The 25,667-nt window shown below is 34.0% G+C and overlaps 1 protein-coding gene across 1 annotated transcript; it reads left to right on the top strand.

Annotated features, from left to right (window-relative positions):
- Positions 1-731: 731 nt before the first annotated feature.
- Positions 732-24,830, top strand: LOC106875865 (microtubule-associated protein Jupiter). The gene is made up of 4 exons (XM_014924165.3): positions 732-1,145; positions 4,705-4,931; positions 16,918-16,952; positions 23,100-24,830. Exons 1-4 carry the CDS (start codon positions 1,093-1,095, stop codon positions 23,169-23,171), a joined length of 387 nt encoding a protein of 128 aa, XP_014779651.1. The 5' UTR covers positions 732-1,092; the 3' UTR covers positions 23,172-24,830.
- The last annotated feature ends 837 nt before the right edge of the window (positions 24,831-25,667 follow it).

Genomic DNA, 25,667 nt, shown 5'->3' with positions numbered 1-25,667 from the left:
GGACATATAGACCTAACGTAAACCTATAGACACACTATATATATTTATGATCATGATGATGATAATATATATATATATATCGAGAGAAAGAAAGAGAGTGTGTGTGTGTATGCGTCTTTATATATATCCATACATTATGACAGATATAGGGGGGGGGGGTATTGAAGGAAATACGTATAAATGCACATAATAAACACACAATTACATATTTATGTATAATATATGTATATATATATATATATATATATATATATATATATATATATATATATATATATAATGAATGACAGAAATAGAGGGTGTGTGCTAGTGCTTATATATACGTAATATATGAGAAAAATGCTTTGCATATATATTTTATTACATATTTCCCACCATCACCCACTCATTCGCCTATTTATATAGTTAGACTCGGATCAAAACACAAAGAAAGATAAATAAGATACAATGAAAAGAAAGAAAAGGAAAACAGATATCTTTTAAAAGAGATCTTAAATCACATTAGTTCGTTCCTTATTTATTAATAATTCACTTCTTATCACTTCTTATTGCTTTGTGGGGAAATGTTCATATTAATATATTTTATATTGTTGCTGTTCGCGTCATCCATATAAAAATGTCACGTGACACGCACTCGCTTCGGTCGCACGATCATCGTCATCATCACCATCGTTATCATCATCGTCATAACAACAACAATAACAAAAATAATGATAATAGTAATCAGCAGCAGTAGCAACAGTAATAACGAGAAGCAACGCTTTCACTCGCAGAGTCTCTCCCGACCTTGTCGCCGTATGTCTGTTACTGCCAATTGTATTTAGAACTGTCGAAGCTATTCACACACACATATTCCTCTCTCTATTGTATATGTATATATATCCATATCTAGATCTACATCTATATTGTCCCTTCCATCTAAGACAGACATTGTCAACACAGCAGCCTCAAATCTGATTTACCATTTTGGCTTGGCAAACCAAACCCAGTGCAGCACACAGCCATATATTAATAATATATAGTTACCTTTTGTTGTGGTTTTTGGGGTTGTTTTGTTTTTTTTTAACTGGATCAAAAAGGTAAAAACGGAATATGACTTCCACAGAAATAAGACAGGGCTATAGCGAAAATAAACCATCATCGAGGTAAATATTCCATGCTTTCTTTTCTTTTCGCTCACAATGAGTATGTGTTCATATGCATACACATGTGTATATATTTGAATTATGCATCTGTGTATGTTTCTCTATGTTCATGCGTCTCTGTATATAGACAGATATGTAGATCTCTCTCTCTCTCTCTCTCTCTCTCTCTCTCTCTCTATATATATATATATATATATATATATATAGATATATACATGATGAGTTTATTAGATAAGCAGACAGAGATATATAACGGTAAAGAGGAGTTACTATTTGTATTTTATACTATTCAAAGAATATATGCATATATCTAAATGTAACTATTTATACATACTTCTACTGCTTATCTTTGTTCCCCCTGGTACAAGCTATGAAGGTATGTAAGCGGGTATGCTTTCTTTTTCTCTCTTATCTCATACATTTTCCTTGGTTTCAGTTACCTTGTATTATTTCAAGCATTCGGATAGCAACATTTTGAATTGATGTTTCTTTAGAACGGTGTGTGTGTATTTATGAGCTGTTATTGTTTTATCAAATCTAAAAAAACAGATTCTAGCGAAACGATGCTTTATTTATTATGGCTCCTTGTCAAACGACCAAGGAAATGAAAGGATACGTACACATACATTCTGCTGATTCAGTGTGTGTGTATAGTCAGACATTACATACACACATAGCTGTGCTTGTGTGTATTCTCTGATTATCCCCACCCATATATTATACATTCTTACACTCACACTTCGTGTGTCTGCAGAACATATACACATATCCATATATCCATCATTTCCTCGTTCGTCTGGCAGTCTGGCAAGATCCATAATAAATAGTTGGTACTAACAGCAGGGTATGTGTGTGCGTGAGAGAGAGAGATAATGTGTGTGTGTGTGTGTGAAAGAGAGAAAGAGTGATAATGTGTGTGTGCATCTACAGAAGAATACCATTCGTTCCCACCGAAGAAAACTGGTAAGGAAGTGCATTGAAACCACCTTACGAAAATAGTTCCAGCTGAAGTCTGTTTAAGGTAAACTCAAAAAGCCAACCCAGTGCAGACTTATATTTATTTAGTTGTTCACTTCTCTGATATATAACGTGAATGTGTGTTTTAATGATTCTTTAATGAAAAGATGATGTTTCGAAAGACCTCTCGGCAACAGGAAATGCATTCTAAAATTAATGGTATATTAATAATTATAGCTTAATGAGATTCGAATGAGATTTTAGTCATCTTGTTAACCTCATCTATTTAAAATTGTTATCTATAATGTTTTTTTGGACTATTCTTTCTTTCTTCCTGTCTCTATCGGTGATAAAAGATAGGATCCGATATCGTAATCTAGCCGAAGAGAACGGTTGTGTTGGAAACAGACACCTTGGTGATGATCGGAAGAGAGGCCTTTATTGAAGTGTAAACTCTCCCTATAGAAATATATAGAAATCTGTAAATATGTTTTTATTAAATGAATGTGAGATCCAGTTAGCCATTCATTCTTTCGTGAACGATAAAATACCAGTTCAGTACTGGGATCGATGAAATCGACTATTCCCTTTCCACCAAAATTCCAGGCCTTGTACCTATAGTAGAAAGGATTGTCGGGTGGCAAAGCGAATCGTTAGACTGTCAAGCAAAATGCCTTGCAGGTATTTTTGTCGATTCTTTACGTTCTGAGTACAATTCCCACCGTGTTCGATAAAACAGAGTACCAGCAGCTAAACACTGAGTGGTCGATGGCATCGATTAATCGCTATCCCCTACAAAATTGCTGGCCTTGTGCCTAAATCAGAAACCAATTACATTAATATAATTGGGTGTCAGAAATATGGACGAGATGTGTGCGTTTGTCAGGTTCAAAAGTTTCGAGAAAGGAAAAGAGATTCAAATGACAGCAGCGTTTTGTCTATTTTCGTTCGGTTGGCTTCATTTTTACTATTCCACCATCATCACTTCGCAGAACGTCCACATCTTTTATTTCCTCACACCGAAGACGATGTCACCAATGCTCTAGGGAAAGGCATGAATGCTACACATTCTCTCTCTCTCTCTCTCTCTCTTTTGCATGGCCTTTGTAATAAATACATCAGACTTTGTTAATTATTATCTTGATATATTTTTCCATCTTCAATGTTTTAGTTTATACCAAACGATTTTATAGTGTTGTGTCTTGGAGCTATATATCTATCTATATCTATATATATATATATATACATATACCCGTTTAGACGACACTACGATAATAATAAACTGTTTTCTAACCATTTTTTCCTTCCTTAAAACAAATATGGCATCGCAATGACGTTTACACAAATTAATAATTGTTGTTTAAATAATATTAAGGTTCATAAAGCAGCAGTTATAAATTCTTAAGAATAAAGACTTTCCTTTTTAGCAATTGAGATGTGTATCTTTCAATCTGCTAAGCTTTATGAATTGATAATTTTTAGTTGTGTCTATTCTGGATGGGTGTTTGTTTCAATTTTACATTTATTTTTAACTACTAGAATTTTCTAAATATTTAGAACTCTTTGTTTTGCATCTTTCTTTTTTCACTGGCAGCGCAAGATTTTAGCGGCAAATCTTTTTTTGTCGATTTTCTTTTGTCTTTTTTTGTTCTGTGTTTGATAAAAATAAATTAACAGAAATAATACGAGTTGACTGTTTAAAAAAAAAAAAACAAGAACAAAAACCCAAAATCGTGGATGTAGCTCCATCAAATAAAGGCCAGATCCCTAGTTTTTCTTAAAAATTTAGATGTTTTTTTGGCGCTGCTCATTCGTCTCGCTAATAAGGTCTATTTATTAGATGAGCTTGTGTGTAATAAATAAAATATTTGGGCTTAAGAATGAGAAGCATGGTTGCTGAGGAAATGGATAGACGCACCAACATGACTAATATACAAGAAAGAAAAAAGAAGAAAAAACCAGTTTCCTTTACAACTAAAAATTAATTGATGATATCTCAACTAATACACTTAACTTCCCCGTTCAGGATATATTCACTTTGTGGCCCATTCAAACATATTTTTGTATGGATGCATGAATGGTTTTCTCTTGTTAATAATAAATGAAGGGCGAAATTCTTTCATTAATGTCTTATGTTGTGGGATGGTCGTTCAATAATGCATGGCATTTCTAGAATGCAATGCCCAGTTAGTTATAAATTCTGGTTGTTTAAGAATTCAAAAGCTGTAATACTAGTTAATAGTAGTACTATTATTAGATTTCTTGTATGGTGACGTTTTCTCGCTTTCATTTTGTCACTATTACTATTTTGTAAATTGACAACTGGTTATTTTAAAAGTTCCAACATTTTCCATATTTTTTTTTTTTATCTGATGAATAGGTTTCCTGTTTCATTTCTTCAATGTAATGTCTCAAGCTATCGGAGCTAATCTAAAATTACCTTAGAGGTTTTTTAACTTCACTAGTTTATTATTTTTATAAAGGGCTGTGGGTATGTGTAGTATTGCAAAATACTTCAGGATATTTTATTTTTTTATTTACTATATTAACTCTTATTTACTGATGAAATTTATAAGTTTTAATTCAATCTATTTTTTTCTAGGGTGCTGAAACCACCCGGCGGAGGAGAAAGTAATATATTTGGTCCTGCAGTAGCGGGATCTTCTGCAAATAGCAAAGTGAACCGCATGGAATCTAATGTGTTTAAAGAACCGGATACACAAACTCAGCCTGTAGCATCCAAGAAAGAAGACACCCATAATAACTTATTTGGCGAGCAAAAACTGAAAGTTAGGACTGATTTTAATGCTGCCACCGTGAAGGGTCAAGGTAATTCTCTTTATATATATGTGTGTTAGTAACTAAAATTATGTATGTACGGGAGTAAACGTCCTTCTATAAATATTTACTGTTGTAGATATTTTGTACATTATATTTTCGTCTGAACAGTGCGACGATTGTGTTTAATTGGAGATTGGGTGCAAATTGACATTTGTTGGAAAACAATCTTGTTATAACAGTAATAGGAAAGACAGGTCCTAATTAATATCAGGTGATAGAATGAAAAAATTTTTTTAACGATTTATCAGTGTATCAATCAGACAGGCAGCTTTCCTCTTAGTATTATATCAAAAATGTAGGAAATATCCCATCCCTGATATTTCTTTAGAATTGAAGTATTTTAAGCACAAAAAGATATCCAAGTCATCTTCGTTGATGCATATAAAACTGCTAAAAAGAGTCTGTTTATGTGTGATTCTAGAATGAAAACTCTAAATGTTTGGAGCAGGGAGTTGTTCATAATATTTAATAGTTATTCTCGGTGTTTTTCAACATTTTCATTATGAATATGATGACGATTTTCGATAATGAAACGTTGATATCTGGCCTAGATTGTTGATATTCAGCAGTGAACTTTGGAGTTAGAATTGTTCAGTTGAGTAAATCGAGTGTGTGGTATTGTGATTATGGCCTGTGTTGGAGATTCAGATCCAGATGATTAATTAGTGTCAACCGTAGGGCAAATAAAGAGTTTGACCAAAGCCTATGCTTACACTGCAAGTCCATTTGGCAGAATTATAAAGCCCTCAGGCAAATCAGTTGACTTCAAGATACAACATACATAGAGCAGAATCGGGCCAGTAGGGTTCCCAAGCAACTTCCCAGTCTTTTAAGGCGACACTGTCACAATTATCGTTTTGATGGATCTTATTTTTTTTTATCCAATGCTAAAAACGCAATACGAGAAGTTGTAGACTGGTTAATGTTGATTTACATCACTTTCCGGATGTTTGGGAGAGAAATATGGCTTAGTCGTAGGCAGTGGACCCTGAGATTGGAGAGCACTATTGGAAACATTTCTTATATTTTCTTTTTCTTTACATTTATGCTGTTTAATGTGATCGTGTCTAAAGAAATTTAGATAACAATGAACAAATATGACAAATGGTTATATTTTCGAGGTATTGTTTATATAAAACGATCATGTACAAGGAATTCAAAACCTAACCAATAACTACTGTTTGTGAACATGCCTTCTTTCAAGTGTTCGTTCTGTATGATTAATTTACTGTTTTCATTGCTTCCTCCCCCTCAACATGTGTTTGTATAATAATATGATGTTAGCTGACACCTCTCTTCCATTGATATGTCTTTAGTAATTTGGTACTAATTTATGTGTTTTGATAACTTGAAACAAGACTCTACTCTTTGAACCAAAATGACCTTAATAACTGTGTATATGTAATAAGATAATATAGTTTCATACAATCACGTGAAGATGTTAGTTTACTTTGTTGTTATTTGAGTGTGTTTGTTTGTATGCAGACATCTCAGACAACAAAGAATGGTCGAGCAAGTGCATGTATATGAGGAACCGTGTAGTGAAGAGCAACTTAAACCCTACGAGTATTGTGTACTTTTTTTCCATGTTTGTGCGCCCAAACGTGTGTTCGTCATTGTGTGTGTCCATTTATAAACATTAAGGATTATTGTTTTAAAATACGGATTCAGCTGAGGACACATCCATGTATGGAGTTTTTATAATTTTGTTTGTGATTAAGCAGAAAAAGACCCTGCTACTATTGCAGCATCTCTCTTTACTTTTCTTATGCTCATAATGTTGGTTATAGAGGTAATCGTATTTGAAATCATTTAAATTTGAATTGATTGAATTAACAAAACTAGTCTGTCATGCTCTCTCTCTCTCTCTCTCTCTCTCTCTCTCTCTCTCTCTCTATGTATATATATATATATATATATATATATATATATATATATATATATATATATATATATATCCATCTCCATCTCATTGGCTGGATATTAGTTTCCCCCCCTAGCTTGGTTCTGCAGATCCATGCATTTGTTAGAAGTGTAATACTGCTTAGTAGTTACAGAAAACCTGCAGTGGAGGCTGGGGAGAAATGAGATGAATCTGATTTGTTGAATTTCAAGTGTCAACTTGTACAAGTGTGCTGAGTTGGTGACTAAGGCACTTGAGGAAGTATCAGCTGGTGTATGTAGTAGAGATGGTTTCATTGGTAAAGACATGTGATTGTGAATAGTAGATACTAACTACAATAACATGGGGAGACAGTGAGGTCATGTTTTGGAATGTTTGACTTTTCAGGTCTCATAAGTACATTGAAGTAACAATATGCCACGTGGCCTGTCTGATTGAGCATGAAACTTACATTAGCTCACATTTAAATCCTGTGTTCATTAAATGATATGTGCATGAGATATGTGTAGAATCTTAAGAGGTGTGTTATTCCCTTGACTAACCAGCAAAACTTTCTGATTTGGGATGGCCTCTGTGGCTGGTTGCACCTTGTTTGGCTATAATACAAGTTTATATTATGGGTAGGTAATAGTTTACAATACAGGAGGTCTAAATATATACTGTTAGCAATAGAGGTAGTTAGGTTGTGTGGTATATTACAAAGATGTGGTTATTGATATAAAGCAGTTTGAAGCCCTGAAAAAGGCATGGCACTGACTCTACTGTTTTGATTTAATATTTCAAAAAAAAAAAAAAAAAGGGCAGTGCTGAAGTTTTAGAAGAATATAGGCAACTGAATGAAAGTGTATAGAAAATCAATGTTGATATTAAAAAAAAGTCAAGTTACATACATCTAATATAAACATATATTTTATATTTTATTACTTAATTTCAGGATGGAAGATATAAATTGTTATACATATTTAGTGGAATAAAATGAAATTAATTTCTTTGTCACTTGCATCAACTGGGTATTAAGTTAATGCAATTATCAAGAGCCAAATGTAATATAAAGCTGATAGCATAGACAAGCAACAATAGAATGTAAAAGAACAGTGTGTGTGTTTATATATAATTGGCCTTCAGTCTCAAATTTTAGACTATTATGGGCTCCATATACAGTTTTCTCAAATCTTTTAAACATTTTCAATTTAAGCTTAAGACACTCTCTCCCAGCATGCCTAGACATTTATTGTCTTTGATTGATTGGTCATTAAAGTATGTCAGTAGAGCTAATGTGCTGAAGCTGTGAAGTGTAAACGGTTCAATGTGTTAAAATATGTGTTCATACCTTGTCAGTTTGGATAATTGGATGTAAAGCTTATGATTCTTCATTCTTTTATATGTAATTACACCATTTCTAATATTTCTATTCATTTTTATAAAACCATTATTTTTATATATAGAAAATGTTGCAAATGGAGGAAGTTTTCTGAAACTGAATCCATGTCCAAGTTTTGATTCCATTTTGGTCCCTAATAGAGGAAAAGAGTAAATTTGAAGAAGTTGTGTACCAGCATGAATAATTCAATGCCTCACAACATAGAATTTATTCCACCGTTTTAACTATTTATTTATGTCACTTCAGAAGAACAATAAACTTGGGACTTTACATTTCTCTGCTGCTAAAAAAAGTATCACTTGTATATAAGTGTGATGTTCCTTTGTAGACCTGTGTATAGAAATGAATATGAAATGCAAAGGAATTGACCAAATGAAAAACTGACCAGTATGGAGAAAGCTTACCAAGTCATACCAAAGCCATGAACAGTCATAATCGCGACGACTGGCTGTAGATAATAGAAACCATTGAAAATAACATGAGAATTAAGTTTCAGAAATGTCTTACACAAAACTTTGCACAAACATACACACAAGTTATAGGCTGGAATGTGTTCCATTTTCCATTTGTAAAAGTGACCGAAAGTACAAGACTCTTGTCGCATTGAACACTGGTCTGTTGCAAGATTAGTCCCCAGCACGCTATCTCTGTTGGAGAATTACACTCTTAACCTCACTATCAGGAGTCCACAAGGCCACATAGCTTTACATTTGTGTGTGTGTGTCAATGTAAAATGTACGTTATAATGTATTGAATACTTTATTGACTGGTAGTCCTATGTAATTGAGAGATATTTGCTGTGAGGGTCTCCATTGAACAGGGTTGATATGTATCTACATGTACATGCTTTTACACCTGAGTCCTTATTTGTAAGTTCCCCCCACACACACACACTGACACCACCGTTGTTGTCTAAAAGAAAGGGCTTTTTTTAAAGGCTGATGCATCTTGGCGCCGAGTTTGTCACAGACATTGCTGTCAGATTGCAAGGAGTCGGAAAATACACGCAGCAAGGTGTCCCATTAATTCACTTTTCTCCCCATCCACCATTGAAAAAGACAAGTGACAGTGTTCACCTTGGAATAAATTGGTCTCAAAGCATGGAAAATTGCAACAAATGCTTCAGGGTAATCTATCCAACACTCTGATGATTCTGTTAATTTGGTTCTTTGTTTCTTTGTATGTGTGAGCTTTTGTGGGATTTCTTTTTGTTACTTGTCCTTTGCTTGTTATTCAAATTTCACCATGGCCAACAAATCATTTGTGTATTTTTCTTTAGAATACATAACGTAAATGTCTCTTCCTGTAAAAAAAAAAGAACAAAATCAGGTAATTTTCCAACTGACTGTATTTTTGTTTGTTTTTTACATCACAAGATTACAATGTCTACAGTTTTTTTTTTTTTTATTGTGGTTGGGCATGTAATTTGAGAGATTTCACTGCTACATCTAGCATGGTCACCCTCATAAATTTATTTAATATTGAGTTGTCGATGTGAAAATATATATATGTGTATAAGGTAATATCTTGCTTTAATGACATGTTTTTTTAAAAATTATAAATAATTAAAAACTGTAAAGTTAACTGCAGAAAATGTCTATAATGGCAACTTCCAATGTTCAATTACTGTGATGTATATATTGATAACGTGTGTGTTTGTTGGTTCATTCAGTCAGTCACTTAGTTTGCATGGTGATGCACATATTTGTGGGTTCACAGTCTGTCACTGTTTTGTTGTCACAAAACTTTTGAATTTACACTTCTAAGTATCAAAATGAAAGGGTAGCATTATGTTGAATGTAATTAATTATATAAAGAAATGGAAAACAATTACTTTATAAACAAAACACAAAGACCACAAATCAAACAAAAAAACTGGAAAATTATTAAAGATTTAGCTTAAAATTTTTCCTTTAGTTAACGGTACCTATCATTTTATTGGATAAGAAAAAATATTCAAATGAAATTTAAAGTGTTCACTCTTTGGCAATCTATAAAGATGTGTAGTACAGAAGTGGTTAACATTCTCATTTATCAATATGCATAACTGATTAAACTTGTGATAAATCTCTTGAATTTTTAAAGAAGGCAAATGAGGAAACATTTACTTTTAAGTAGTGAATGGTTTTATATAAATATATATATATATATATATATATATATATACCAGAGTAAGCACATAAATGTGCAACAAGGTGGAAAAAAGAGTACTCAAATACCAGAGGTAGAGTAATATGCTTTATTTAAAAGCAGCATTTTCTAACAAAACTGTCCGATGAATGGGAACGTGAAGCTCCAAGTAACAGTTTTTTGTTATATTTCTGCTGCTTTTAAATAATATATATATATATATATATATATATATAAACGTTCATATAGAATTAGGGATAAAATCACTGATGATTATATCAAGTGGCCAGCATGAAATAAAAACCTTGTAGGTAACATTTTTTAGAGCCAAATGGCTCTAAAAACCACCTCGATACTCCATTAGCACACTTTGTAATTGGGCAGATGAAAAAATAAATAAGACCTTTAGATTAATTGTATATTTATATATACATCATCAGCATTATTATTATACATCTGTTCTCCATGCTGGCATAGGTTGGATGGCTTGACAAAAGCTGGCCAGCCAGAGAGCTGCACCAGGTTTCAATTGTCTGTTTTGGCATGGTTTCTGCAGCTGGATGCTCTTACTAATGCCAGCCACTTTACAGAGTGTACTGGGTGCTTTTTACGTGTCACTAGTGCATTATATGTGGTGCCAGTGCCCTTTTATGTAGCACCAACATGAGTGCCTTTTACATGGCACAAGTATGGGTGTTTTTTGCGTGGCACCGGCATGAATACTTTTTACGTGATAAGCATGTATGAGCTGGTTGGCATAATGTTAAAGTGCAAGAAGCTGTGAATGCAAGTGTTGAAGTTGTATAGTTGCTCCCAAAACAACTGAAGGAAGTAATTGAATATAGTTACACATTATCACAAATCGTTAGCATAGATGAAACATGCCTATTTTGGAAGTGGATGCCAGCAAGAATCCACATTGCAAGAAAAAACATTTCTTGATGCTAAGTTTTTTTTTAAAGTTGTCAAAAGCTGGTTTAGACCTAATGCAGCTAGAGATTAAGTTAAAACCCATGCTTTTGCTTTTCTGTTGAAAATCTAACAGCACCAGAAGGCCTTGTAAAGCTACACTTCCATACAGAAGACTTTTGGTTTACCATTTCACAATCTAAAGATTGGTTTTTGTATGACTCTTTACCTGAAATAAAAAGAAAAATATTTTGAAGATAAAAAACATTCTAGTTCTTGTGCAACCGATCAGAGATAATGCACTTATCATCTACAATGTCTACATCATCATCCATATATAGGTTTATGTTTGTACTGTCAAATAATCACTTTTGCCAGCAACAGACCATGACATCATTGCAACATTTAAAGGATATTATCTTTGACACATTTGATTAGCTACATGAATGATAAGGAAGGCTTCTCATTAAAAGGATTTTGGAGATTATTCAATGTCTTAGGTACAGCAAAAACAATAAGAGGAGGTTACTGTTCATTTTCTCTTTTGTCTCTGCCATTCCCTTTCTCATAGTTTAACTCCCCCCTTTTCCCCAGCATAAAGCAGACCCCTCTCACCTCCCTCAGGATTCATAGTTCTGTGTACTGCATGGTGACCTCAGTGGTGTTGGTGTTATGAAAAACGTACCCATTTACACACTGTAAATTGGTTGGTGTCAGGAAGGGCATCTAACCATAGAAAACATGCCAAAGCTGACACTGGAGCACAGTGCAGTCTTTGACTGGAGCACAGTGCAGTCTTTGACTTAGACCATCCAACTGATGCTTGCAGGAACATGGATGTTAAAAGATGATGATGCGGATGAACCTGGAGTGAAGTTAAAGAATAAAATAAGAGACATTAAGGAAGAATTCTTATTCTGAATTTATTGATAATTTTCAGTGATTTCAAAGACAGTGAAGATTCTTTGAAATGAAACTGAAACAATTTTTATCATTGATATTGCTAATATTCATCTCATCTTAATGATTCTGTGAATGATTATTTCAACTGTGACCAAGTGCTCATAAACAAAGATGGATTTTGAAAAGGAAGAACACTATATAAAATATGAAAGTTCCTCATGTAAAGGTCTAGACAAATTTTTTTTTCACATATTCAAATAGTGATTTATATTTTCAAGATTAAAATCTCAAGCTAAATAGGAATGTTGCTGCAGGTGTTAATAAACCTCATGGCTAGTATGGTCTATTTAAAAAAAGAAATGACTGCCATGGAAGCAAGAAGCTCTTGACACAAAGAAAACAAACTCCTTGAGGTTGACCTAAATATGGGCTGCTGCAAAGCATCATTAAGTGGTGAATTTAAAAAAAAAAAAAAAACCTAGTGACATTTGATTGTCTATTATTTGTAAATGCATTATTTAATGTAGACCTTGGTTCAAAAGATTGCTTCCCAACTATGTGATCTTGGGTTCAGTCCCACTGCATGGCACCTTAGGCTAGTGTTTTTCCATTATAGCCCCAGGCTAACCAAAGACTTGTGAGTGGATTTGGTTGATGGGAACTGGAAAAAAACCCTATCATCATGTATATATGTATGCATATGTGTGTATGTATATGTATATATGTATGCATATGTGTGTATGTATGCATATGTATATATATATATATATATATATATATATATATATATATATTTATGGGTGTATATATCATCAAATGAGTATGTGTGTATTTGTAATGTATATTTAGGTGTTTACCCTTCTCTAGACTTCACATGATAATTGTAAAATAGCATCACCATCAGACAGACAACATTGTTCATTTACAGTTTTCTGTGAAAAAAAACTTGTGTAGCTTGGAAACAGGTGAGAGTTGTTGACAGGAAGGGCATCCAGCCATAGAATATTTGCCTCGGTAAATTCTGCCTGACCCATGCAATCATGGAAAAGTGAATGTTAAATGCTGCTGCTGCTGATGATGATGTATTGAAGCATTGGTTATGCTGGAAATGTTTTATTGTTCCTTCCTTAATACTTAGAAAGGCTCTTGGTTTAAATCCCTCGTGAGAATATAAGTATTGTTTGTAACATTTTTATATGAATTAGTTACTCGCTCAAACAATTGGAACCAACTCAATTGTTAAACTGATGTATTCCTGATAATGTATATGTGTGTGTGTTCCCATACATTAGTCATAAGGGTGTTGGGCTTATGTTTGTTAGGTCATGGCTTTGATTCCTGCCAAAAATGAAGTATTTGGCATATGTGTGTGTTTTGTTTTTTATGTTCGTTTTCTCATGCTAGCATAAGTTAGATGTATGTTCTACTGCATTTCCTGTTTCTCGTCCTTGCCTGTTTTTCAATGAATTTCTTATTCCACATGCCTTTCAAGGTGCAAGCCCAGTCGTTCATTGGTTGATTGGGAAATAACGACTATGTTGCCATTTGTGGATTGTAATATTCAGTGAATATCTAGCAGATACAGAGACACATACTTATGCCTATACATACAGATACATACGATGGGTTTCTTTCAGTTTCCAGCTGCCAATTCCAGTCACAAAGGGCTGTGTGGTTAGAAGTTAGCTTCCTAATCACATGTTTCTGGGTTCAGTCCCACTGCAAGGCACCTTGGGCAAGTGTCTTCTACTATAGCCCTGGATCAACTAAATTCTTGCAAATTAAGTTGCTAGACAGAAACTTAAAGAAGCCTGTTGTATGTTTGTGTTTGTCTCACACCCCTGTTTGACAGTCATTTGGTCTGTTTATGTTCTTGTAATTTAGCAGTTCAGCAAAAGAGACTGAAAGAATAAATACCTGATATTTAAAAGAAAAAAAAGGACTTAAGGTTGATTTGTTCAAGAAAATCTCTTCGGGGCACTACCCCAGTGCGACCACACTCTAATGAGTAGAACAAAAGATAAAAAAGTGTGCCTGTGCACACACATACACAAACTCACACACACACACACACACACACACACACACAATTGTAACAATAATTCTAGGATGGAATTTATAAATATTTAAATCATCACTACGCATTTGCACACATCAGAGATGATTTTAACATCAGAGTCGGTATCCTTGGGATTAGTAAAGTATAGTCTATACTATCCATGGCCATCTGGTTGATCATCATCATTGATTCATTTCATCAGGCAATACTGCATTATTGGATGACTCACAGAGGGATATTGATCTCTTCTTGTCAGTATGAAGGACAATCTAGCTATATTTGCATACCCCTAACATTACCATAAACAAGTTAAAAAGATATATATCGTTGCTATTATGCAAAAGTGTCGTAAATCCAAAACGTTGCTTTGTCAGAAAACAATAAAAATAGTTTCACCATTCCATAGCAAAACCATTGTACTACACTTTGAAAATTTTTGCTATCTTGGCATTTGAAGCAGCTGCAGATATGGTAGTTTGAAAGTCTGACTATTGCAAGCAAAAATAAATACTGAAAAAAGCGCATTTGGCCAATTTGGACATACGACAGTTTAACATAATAGCAACGATATATATATACATATATATCCTATTATAAATTCGAGTGATGTTTCTCTGTCTGTAACGTTTTTATGTTCGTTAACTCCTCCTAGACTGTTAGCGCAAGGACAATGAAACTCAAACCAGCAACTTCCCTAATCCCAGGGAACGTCCTAAGGGGATCTGTTTTTTTAATGGCTGCCTAATTGGGGCCCCACTCATGCCCTCCCCCCTTATTTTTACTGCATTTTAAACTAAATGGTGACCAAATCAGAGCAATGATAATGAATTTCATACCATGAACTCCCAGGGAGTATCATAAGGAGGTTTAATTTCTGAAGGGCCACTTAAATGGAGCCCCACTGTTCCCCCTATTTTTACTGTGTTTACCTCATTCCTATGCTTATTGATTAAACTCTGATCAGCATCAGTGCTTAACACATTTGCAGAAATAAGTTTGGGCATTCTAAATACCTTCACATACACTGAGATGAAGAGTTAAAACAGGTACGTTTCAGGTGTGGTTGTGTGGATGTTTATATTTTGTAGTTTATGAAACTTAGGTCTAGTACATACATATATACATACACATATATATAGTTGTATATGTAAAGCATGGCAGCATATACAAAGTTCACCGAAAATCTCTGTTCATCCAGTGTCAACATGGGAAAATGAAGTTATCTGAGAGAATTGTAAGAGCACTGGACAGAATGCCTTTCAGCATTTGTTCTAGTTTTCTGCTCAATGAGTTTGAATTCTGCCAAAATGACAGGAACTTTTGTCTTTTATCCTCCTTTCTGGATCAATAAGGTAAAGTACAAATCTAAGGCAATGGGTTGGCAGAACATGTTAGAATGTTTTGCAGCCTTGGTTCTGGTTCCTTGCTTTCTGAGTTCAAATCTTTCCATAGTCTACTTGGTTGATAGATTTAATATGGTACCTGGTTTAACACCGACGCCTGGTACCTGAAGTACCTTTTGTAGAGTCCACTCTGTTGCAAGCATTTGGGACAAATCTTTAGTTTTAGAATACCTTCTTCCATCCTTCACACCAGTCTTGGAGGTCCTATAAAAAGTTCATTGGTACTACTTTTCCACCTAACTAAGAAATGAAAAATAGATGAGCAGATGTGGCCATCTGGTGAGAGGTTTGTTTCCCAACAACATGGTTCTTTGTTCAGTCCCACTGCATGGTACCTTGGGCAAATGTCTTCTACAACAGCCTTGGGAGCGGATTTGGTAGGTGGATGTGAAAGAAGACCACCGAGTGTGTGTGTCTATCTGTCTGTCTGTCTTCCACCACCACTTGACAATTGGTGTTAGTGTGTTTACATCCCCATAATTTAATGGTTTGGCAAAAGAAACTAACAGAATAAGTACCAGGTTTTTTAAAAAATAGCTACTGAGGTTGATTTGTTTGACTAAAATCCTTCAAGGTGATGCTCCAGCATGGCTGCCTGTCTTACGAGTGAAATGAGTGAAAGATAAAATAAAATGAATTTATGTATATGTGTGCAATGTAAATGCACACATGCATGTATGTATACACATATAAAAAGATTATGTTTCTCAATTGTCCAAATAATAACATAGAAATAGTTGATAGTTTCTTGTTAGCTTTGTGATCTAATAAGCAGTGGAGGTCAGTGTTGTGAAAATGTAATAATCAGAATAAAGATGGGATGAAAAAAAATGTTCAGGGTACCGTATATCAAATGTGATGTGTGGTGAGATGATGTGAATAGTGGATGTACAAAAGGATATACAAAAGCTGTAAAGAAATGAGGCAAGCATGTTGTGATGGATGTGTATATCAGCATGCATGAATGAATGAATGTTGAGAGAAAAGCTACACATCAGATATTTTGGCTGTAGTCTGCTACAGAAGAGGCTGCAATCATTTGGACATGTTTGGTGAGAAAAGTGTTGAATGATGTAGTTAACGCTTGGAATGAAGACGTAATATCTTACACTCTTCTCAGGATGGATGGTAAACAATTGTGACAATCCATGTTGAAATGATTGTAAAGAATTCTTTAATTCTCAGAATGTATAATATTGCATTTTTAGCCATTAAAATTGCTAATTCTGTTAGTTTTTTGCTATTGTTGATGTGTTTTTTTTAAAGATTATAATGTCTATTTTCAGGTTACTTCAAAGATCCAATTAATAATACAGGAGCAGTAAGTTTTTTTTAACTTATTTCCATCACTGCTTAACTTTTTTTTTTTTTTCTTAATTAATTTCCATTTTAACAGTTTTAGGTTCACATCTAGTTTTATCTCATATTACAGTATTCTTAATAAATTATATTACTGAAATGTAATTAAATATTAAATCCCTGTACTTTTGCAAGATTTGTTTTGAATTGTTATAACTGCATTAGATCTGGGATAATTAGCATTAGAACTGTGAAAATATATAATTTGTAATGCATCAAAAGTTTATAGTCAATAATGTTAGTAGTAAGGCATTAAGCTGGCAGAAATGTTAGCACGTTGAGCAAATTGCTTGGCGGTATTTTGTCTGTCTTTACATCCTGAGTTCAAATTCCACCGAGGTTGACTTTGCCTTTCATCCTTTCGGGGTCGATAAATTAAGTACCAGTTGCATACTGGGGTCGATCTAATTTACTGCCTCCCACCCACTTCCCCCAAAATTTCGGGCCTTGTACCTAGAGTAGAAAAGAATAATATTAGTTGTATAAATTATTAAAGAACTGGAATACATAGCAGTTTTGTTTAAAATATTGGATAAATCAGATGAAATATTTTAAGGAAGAGTTGTAATCCAAAGAAGCGTGTTACTCTATCTGAACCATAAACTGTAACTTAGTTTTGACAGTTAGAGGTTAGTGTTTTTGTGCAAGAGTATGGTGTTAACAAAACAAACAGGTTGAGTTGTTCACTGCTTTTTCTGTGAAATACACTGATGCAAATGCTAAATCATGTTTGTGCAAGGAGGCGGATGAAAGTTGTAGAAAATGCAAATCTTAAGGAGACGGTGACAGTAATATGTCTATCACTGATCCCGTGGTATAGAAATTCAGTGTCACTGTCAAGCTAGTTAAGCATGTGAGTATCAAGATTTTCAAAGCAGCTAGTGATGGGTAGTCAGATATTGTCTTGATTTTCATACTTCAGTGGGTAGGTGAAATAGATGTCATTAGATCTTGATTTCAAATTTTGGTACAAGGCCAGCAATTTGGGGGAGGTGGGGTGGGGGGAAGGCAAGTCAATGACATTGAGCCCAGTGCTGAACTGAAACTTATTTACCAACTTCAAAAGGTTGAAAGGTAAAGTTGACCTTGGCAGAATTTCAACTCAAATTGTGAAGAAATGCTGCTAAGCATTTTGTCTGGCATATTAACAATTCTGCCAGCTCGCGCTACCTGAAACATTTTACCCAGCGTGCAAAAAATTCTATCAGATCTCCACCTTAATGTCATTAAATATTGATAGAAACTCTGCCAAATCAGATTGGAGCCTGGTGTAGCCATCCAGTTCACCAGTCCGCAGTCAAATCGTCCAACCCATGCTAGCATGGAAAGCGGACGTTAAATGATGGTGATGATGATGTCACAGCATGATTAGCAGATACAGAAGACAATGACATAGGATAAAGTGGTGTTGTTGCTGATAGTAGAGATAATGAAATGATGAAAACAACAAACTGTTACACAAGAAAACCGAACACTCTGTTATAAGAGAATCTTTGCTAACACCATTTCACACACTGACATGCCAACAGAAACTGTATTATCAACACGTAAAGACAGACGAAATACTGCAAAGCATTTCGCCCGGTGTGCTAACATCTCTGCCAGCTCGCTGCCTTATAAATATATAATGTTAACCCCTACAGCTGTTCACTTAGGAAGCCAGCTAAAACATTCCAATCTCCCTCTTAGGACGTTTTAATGAAGCTAGTGTTTTATATCAGTTTACTTAATTAGTTGTGTTATATACACTCTGCTGGGTGGTTGGTGTTAGGAAGGGCATCAGCTGTAAAAACCATGCCAAAATGACAAAAGCCTGGTGCAGTCTTCTGCTTAGCCAGTTCCTGTCAAACCGTCCAACTCATGCCAACATGGAAGGCAGATGTTGAACGATGATGATAATGATGATTAATTCTCATGTGAAACATTAAGTGTTTAAAATAGTGGAAAGTTGTGTGATTATAGATCTGGAATCCTGACAAAAAGCATTGTGCTGTGCCAAAATGCTAAGCTCATTACTTTCATTGAAATTTGGTATTATCATTAATTAGAAGAACTTGTCAACTAGTGGAAGTAGGAAAAAAAGGAAAAAAAAAAGGACTTGTCTCTCACAGCAAAATCGTTCACTTTATAATCTTGGTAAAATGGGTTCCAAAAAAATGAACATCTATTATCAGGTCATCCCATAAGTTCTGTCCGGATTTTGAATAAAGAAAACAAGTGATCAAATGTTATATTTAATTGAAATTTAATCATCAATGTACTTTCCCTGATCATCTATGACTTCCTTCCATCTATTTACAAGCTTTAGAATCCCATCAATGTAAAACTCTTTTGATAGACTTGATTGTTGCATTAGGTGGTAACAATTCAATGTGAATTACTCCTTTGCAATCCCACCAGATAGAGAGAAAAACCTTTTTTCCATGAAGTTCCCTTCTCGCTTGTAATTGAGCTTTTCCCTTTTACCAAGCCACTGTTTACGACGTTTAACATTTCAATAGAAGATCCATTTTTCATCACCAGTCATAAATCTATCCAAAAAGTGTGAAATGAGTTTGCGAGAATGGAGAGAAGAGCAGATGTCAACTCGGGATTTGCGGTTGCTTCGGACAATTCATGAGGCACCCATTTTCCAAGTTTTGGAACCTTTCCAAGTTGTTGAAGATGAGATGAACAGTAGTATGGTTTGAACTAAGCTTTATTGCCAATTCTTCAACTGATAATGCAGGATTTTCTGCAAGTAATGCCTCAAGGAGCTTATCATCAAACTCAACTGGACGTCCTGTTCGATCTTCATTTTCAAGGCTGAAATCTCCACTTCTGAATTTTGCAAACCATCTCCTGCAAGTTCTTTCATTTAAGCATTCTTTCCCATAAACTGAGAGTATGTTTCGAGTCGCTTCGGCTGCAGAGTTTCCTTCTTTTGTACTCCTAAAGCATTATGTGCCTCAAATGCTCTTTGGATACTTCCATGTTAAAAAGGGTTTTAATCAAAGAAATTTCAATTTTATTATTCTGTAAAATAATATTCAATTAGTTTAAATGTACACAAATGCATAAGAATAATTTTTAATTCCATTAGACATTCTAAAATACTATTAAATTTCATTCAGTTTTAAAAAAGGTAAAATCGGACAGAACTTATGGAATGACCTGATACTTGTTTGAGTCATTGGACTACAGTCATACTTGGGGCTTCACCTTGAAGGATTTAGTCAAACAAATTGACCCCTGTGCTTATACTTTTTTTTTAAAGATTAGTACTTATTCTCTGGGTCTTTTTTTGCCAAATTGTTAAATTACAGGTATGTAAACAAATGAACATTGGTTGTCAAGTAGTGGTCAGGGCCAAAGACAAAGACACAGAAACAGATGCACACACACACACACACGCACATCCCATGGGTTTCTTTCAGTTTCCATCTACCAAATCCCCTCACAAGGCTTTGGTTGGTTCAGGGCTATAGTAAAAGACACTTTCCTAAGGTGCTACACAATGAGACTGAACCCAAAACCATGTGGCTGTGAAGCAAACTTCTTACCATTCAGCCTGCTCCTATATATTGTTAACTTCATTACCTGGGAAAAATACATGACTTCATTATTCTAGAATTTTTTTTTTTTTTAGTCATTTTAAGCACCAATTTGAGACAAAAAAAATTATGTTTAATATGACTTTCATTTTCCCTAACATCAAAAATTAATTCATCTGTCATCACTGTTTCATCATCATCGTCATCATAACATCTACTCTTCCATGCTTGCAAGGGGCCGGTGAAAATATGTTGGGGGAAGAGTTTTGATGGTTGGATGCTCTTCCTGTTGCCAGCTCCTACCCATTTCCAAAATGAGGTCATAATGCTTCAGAGCTTGAACAAAAAGTTGCCTGAGCATGTTTATGTGGAGAACTGGAGAAGAATGGTACCATTTGTGAAGTCATTGTTTCCAAACAGTGAGTGAAACGCATAAACATACACATGTGTGTTGTAGTAGAAGAGACTCACTGAAGGTACCATGCAGCAGGAGTGAACCTGGAACCAAAGTGGTTGGGAAGCAAACATTTTAACTGCGTAGCCATGCCTATGCCTTTGGTATTTGAAAATGTAAAATATTTTGGCTGTGCGGTAAGTTGCTTGCTTACCAACCACAAGTGTCTTCAACTATAGCCTCGGGCCAACCAGAGCCTTGTGAATGGATTTGGTAGACAGAAACTGAAAGAAGCCCATCGTATATATGTGTGTTTGTGTGTCTGTGTTTATCCCCCCCACCATCGCTTGACAACCGATGCTGATGTGTTTACGTCCCTGTAACTTAGCGGTTCAGCAAAAAGAGACCGATAGAATAAGTACTAGGCTTCCAAAGAATAAGTCCTGGGGTCGATTCTCTCGACTAAAGGTGGTGCCCCAGCATGGCCGCAGTCAAATGACTGAAACAAGTAAAAGAGTAAAAGAAAGAGTACAGTAAATTCAAAGCTTGATCATTGTAAAGCTATTGTCTAGTCTCAGATTATCTCTGGTTGAGCAAGCATTGGGTAAAAGACGTTTCATACAATCTCAGTCGTCTATCTTGAACTACATTAAAATGTGTGTATCTTTTTTTTAATTTTTTCTTTCTAATTGTAAGAGGATAATAAGGTGTGATTTGAAGGATGTTTGGTTACTATTTCTAGCAAGTCAACTGATCAATTAGTGGTGAAGTGTTTGTTACAATAGACTTGTGGTGAAGTGGTTGTTGCAGTTGACAACAGATATGATTGAAATATACTGCATGAACTAAAACAAACAGCGTTAATGAGAATAAACACAATCGGACAAAGCACACAGAAACAGAGATAAGAGGATAATTGGTTGGAGAAATTTGAAAGTCTTTTCTTCTATGATTGAAGTTTGGAATCTTTTCTGAGAGGCAGTTGAATAATAGAATTTTAGCAAAATGGAAATGTACGCCCTCTCCCATTTATGCTTTGAAAGTATATTCCAATTAAGATGAAAAGATATGAAATTTTTCTTTAGCAACCAGTTGTATGAAACCAGAGAATTTTGTATACTTTTGTATGAATTCCTAAAGCAATGGGTGAGACGAAAGCTTGGATTTAAAGTGGGCGTTGAAGTCAAAACAATGTGTAGTCTTTGGAGTTGTTAGTGGTAACTATACAGTGGTGCATATAAATATCATTACCAAACAGATTCCAGAGGGTATTTATTACTATCAGTATCTTACTGGTTACCCATTTTGTTCTATTTATTAAGTCGGGAGAGGCTAGAAAAGGTTAGATAAGGTTCAAGTAGTAATTAGGAGAGTGTGAAAGTTTGATGGTATTTTTTAAGATTTGGTGATACAAGAGTATATCTCATCATCATTGTTTTAACATTTGCTTTTCCTGTGTGTGTGTGTGTGTGTGTAAATATAAAATGAAAGTGTTGGAAAGACTTAATCTTATAATTTTGAAGTCACCAGAATTACAGAAATCAGTGAGAAGATAAAATATTAATCATACTGCCCTGGAAGTGTTATTAGATTGGAACTTTATTAGGATTACAATATTACTTTTAATCTTGTTTAGAAAAAAAATATTTACTCACAGATCAGTTGATGTATGTAGTGTTTACTAAAATAATTTTCATTTTGAACACTTAAAGCCGATTACCTTATTAATGACAAAAAATTTTTTTTTTTAATACATATTATAATAAAGGAAATAATTTTATTTTAGAAAATTACTATTTGTAAATCTCACAACAAGAGCTATTCAGCAACAGTACTTTGTAGTAAAGATTGTTTGCCAACATAACATGGCAGTCCTGGTTTAGGATGAATGTTGCTGTAATTTAGTCCCAGGAGACATCGTCTCTAACTGGCTATACGACACAATCTGTGTCCTTATATTTCCCTTGTTCTAAATATGAGGATACAGATCATGTCGTATACCAGCTGGAGATGATGTCTCCTGGGGTTAAATTACAGCAACATCTGTCCTAAACCAGGACTGCCATGTTATGTTGACAAATAATCTTTACTACATTATTTTATTTATTAAATACAAAATATATTCGTCATAATCTTTTTACAAGTTTAATTGTAAATGTCTGATTTTTGTTTACTTTTTCAGCCAGCCGATTCAGAAGTAATGCATACAAGAATTTCTCAACCTCCTGGTGGCCATTGTCATCAACTTTGGTGATTTTGCTTGTTCAATTTGAAGATTTCAAAAATGTAAAAGTTTTGGCATACAGCAATTTGTGTACTTTAATATGTTAAAGGCACTTTAATATTGTTGATTCTTTTTAGCTTTAACAATTTCTCTCAAATATCAAAGTATGTAGCCATTCATAAACTTCAAAGTTTTACATTTTAGGTTGAGAGTTTTAATTCTATTATTGCAAATCAAACTACTTGGCAACTAAGGTTGATTTTATTCATTGTATTTAATCAACGATAAGTATTTTGTTTGATTTTGTTTTTGTATTTTTGAAACCTGAATATACACTCGTCTCGTGTATTGGACCCTTGCAGAAAGGACTGGAATGCATGTATGGTGCATAAATGTGGAAGTATTCTTATTGGTAGCTCCCATCTAAACTAAAGATCAAGAAATACTATGTTCTGTTAATCAAATATAACACACAAAAAAAATGCAAAAAAAAAAATGCAATATTTCAAATGATCATTTTCTTTGTATATTTCCATTATTTTGTACTTGATTAAAGTTTATGGTCTGTTCTTCATGATGCACACTTGGTAGGCATATATATTTCTAACACTTCAGTAGTTAACCAGTCTATAAAGCAGAATGGATTGAGGTAGAACCTTAGTTATTTATTCCTAAACCTCATCAGCATGTGTTACTTTATTCTAAAAATATTGCTGCACATTTCAACTTTAATTGAATTCTCTTAATTGTTATTCTCCCTTGAAAGCTTATATAAAATGCTTGACTTTGGGAAAAGAAGTGTGTGTTTGTTGGTTTAATTTTTTAAAAATCTTTTGGAGGTAAATACAAACAATTCAATATAGTTTAAAAAAAAAACTTCCATTCATACTGTTTAGATATAGTTAAAGCCTTCAAAATATATGTAGCCAAATTTTGTTTTCAACATTTATGTTAAAATTTTTTTCACCACAAATTTATAGATCTATAAAAGCTTTTATTTGCTGTCGAAGATGACTTCATAACTTTTGCTTCATTAAAGAAAATCAACACGATCTTGCATTTAGTATTGATTTTTCAATGGCAAAACTGGCTTTTTTTGTAGTGGCTTTTCACAAGAACAAGAGAATGCAAATCTGAATTGTTCCACTTGAATCAAAAATACAAATGCAACCAAGTGTTGTTACTTTTTACAATGTTTTAATTTATTATTTTTATTATTTCAAATATTCAGTTGACTTTTTTTTTCAACATTTCAACATTTTACAATTGGATTTTTACAACTTTTCCAAACAATAATTTTTTAACTGCTTTTTTTTTTCATAAGCTTTTTTTTTTTGTAAGATACAAAATTTGTATTAAATCCTAGAGCTAGCCTTATATTTAAATATAAATTGACTTGATAGTCTATGTTGGCTATTTGAAAATATGTATGATTATATAAAATGCGAGATAAGGGAGATGATGAAGTTTTTGCCAAATGGCTTATGCTGGTTTATTGCCAAATAATGAACACATTCAATACACTTCAAATCTTTATCACTGAGATGTCATGAATGTCATTCTTTCATGGCCTTATATGTAACTTTATTTTTAAAATTGTATGGATTTTGTCATTGCAAAGTACTCAGGCCTAACTTTTAATTTTTATAACTTTTATTGAGAAATAAAATTCTTTTATTTAAGAACAAATGTTTCTTTTCATATTCATTGATTGTTTCCTTGTTTGTCTCGTTGAGCATGTGTTCTTCTTTAACATAGATTTAACAGGGAGATTTATGACTCTTCGTTTTCTCCCTAAGTTCATTTAACTTTCATTGTTCAGCTTACAGTTTAAACCTGTGGTTCTCAACTGGGGTCCATATAAGATTTTGCTGTTAAAATTTGTGCAACAAATTGGTTATACATCTACAATGCACCAAATGTTTCAACAGTTTTTTTATACATCATCATCATCGTTTAATGTCCGCCTTCCATGGGTTGGACGATTTGACTAAGGACTAGCAAACCAGATGGCTGCACCAGGCTCCAATCTGATTTGGCAGACAATTCTTAATAGTATTTATACATTTACTGAAGTAACTTTTTCTTTTCTTTTTTTTATACATAATTTGGCCTAATTTCTAGTTGTATAGACAAAATCAGCTTATCCAATGCTGACCTAGACTAAGCAAATATTACAGCCTTGACTGTCCCATTTTTATGTTTGGGTTTGACAAATATTATTAGAAGTCAAAGAACTGTCCTCTTTCTTGTTACCTCTCTCTCAATCCACTCCATGGGGCAGTTGGTGTTAGGAAGGGCATCCAACTGTAAAAGCCATGCCAAAACACACGGAAGCTTGGTGTAGTCTACTACTTGGCCGGCTCCTGTCAAACTGTCCAACCAATACCAGCATGGAAGGCAGACATTAAATGGTGATGATAATTTGATTATAAAAATGTATTATTTTTTAAAACATTGAATGGCTAGGAGGGTTTATCTAAGTAGAATAAGAATCAAAGGAGTTCCATGGGTAAACAGTGGTTG

Source organism: Octopus bimaculoides, chromosome Z, assembly GCF_046866305.1.
Source record: "Octopus bimaculoides isolate indiv1 chromosome Z, ASM4686630v1, whole genome shotgun sequence".
Taxonomy (NCBI): Eukaryota; Metazoa; Mollusca; class Cephalopoda; order Octopoda; family Octopodidae; genus Octopus; species Octopus bimaculoides.
The sequence above is the reverse complement of the archived record's forward strand: the minus strand, read 5'-3'. Positions and strand labels throughout refer to the sequence as shown.

Bases quoted from the DNA above. Each gene is read 5' to 3' on its own strand.
- LOC106875865 (XM_014924165.3), top strand. From the start codon at position 1,093: ATGACTTCCACAGAAATAAGACAGGGCTATAGCGAAAATAAACCATCA. The intron at 4,932-16,917 runs GTAATTCTCTTT...GTCTATTTTCAG, and splicing joins TGCCACCGTGAAGGGTCAAG to GTTACTTCAAAGATCCAATT. The intron at 16,953-23,099 runs GTAAGTTTTTTT...TTACTTTTTCAG, and splicing joins CAATTAATAATACAGGAGCA to CCAGCCGATTCAGAAGTAAT.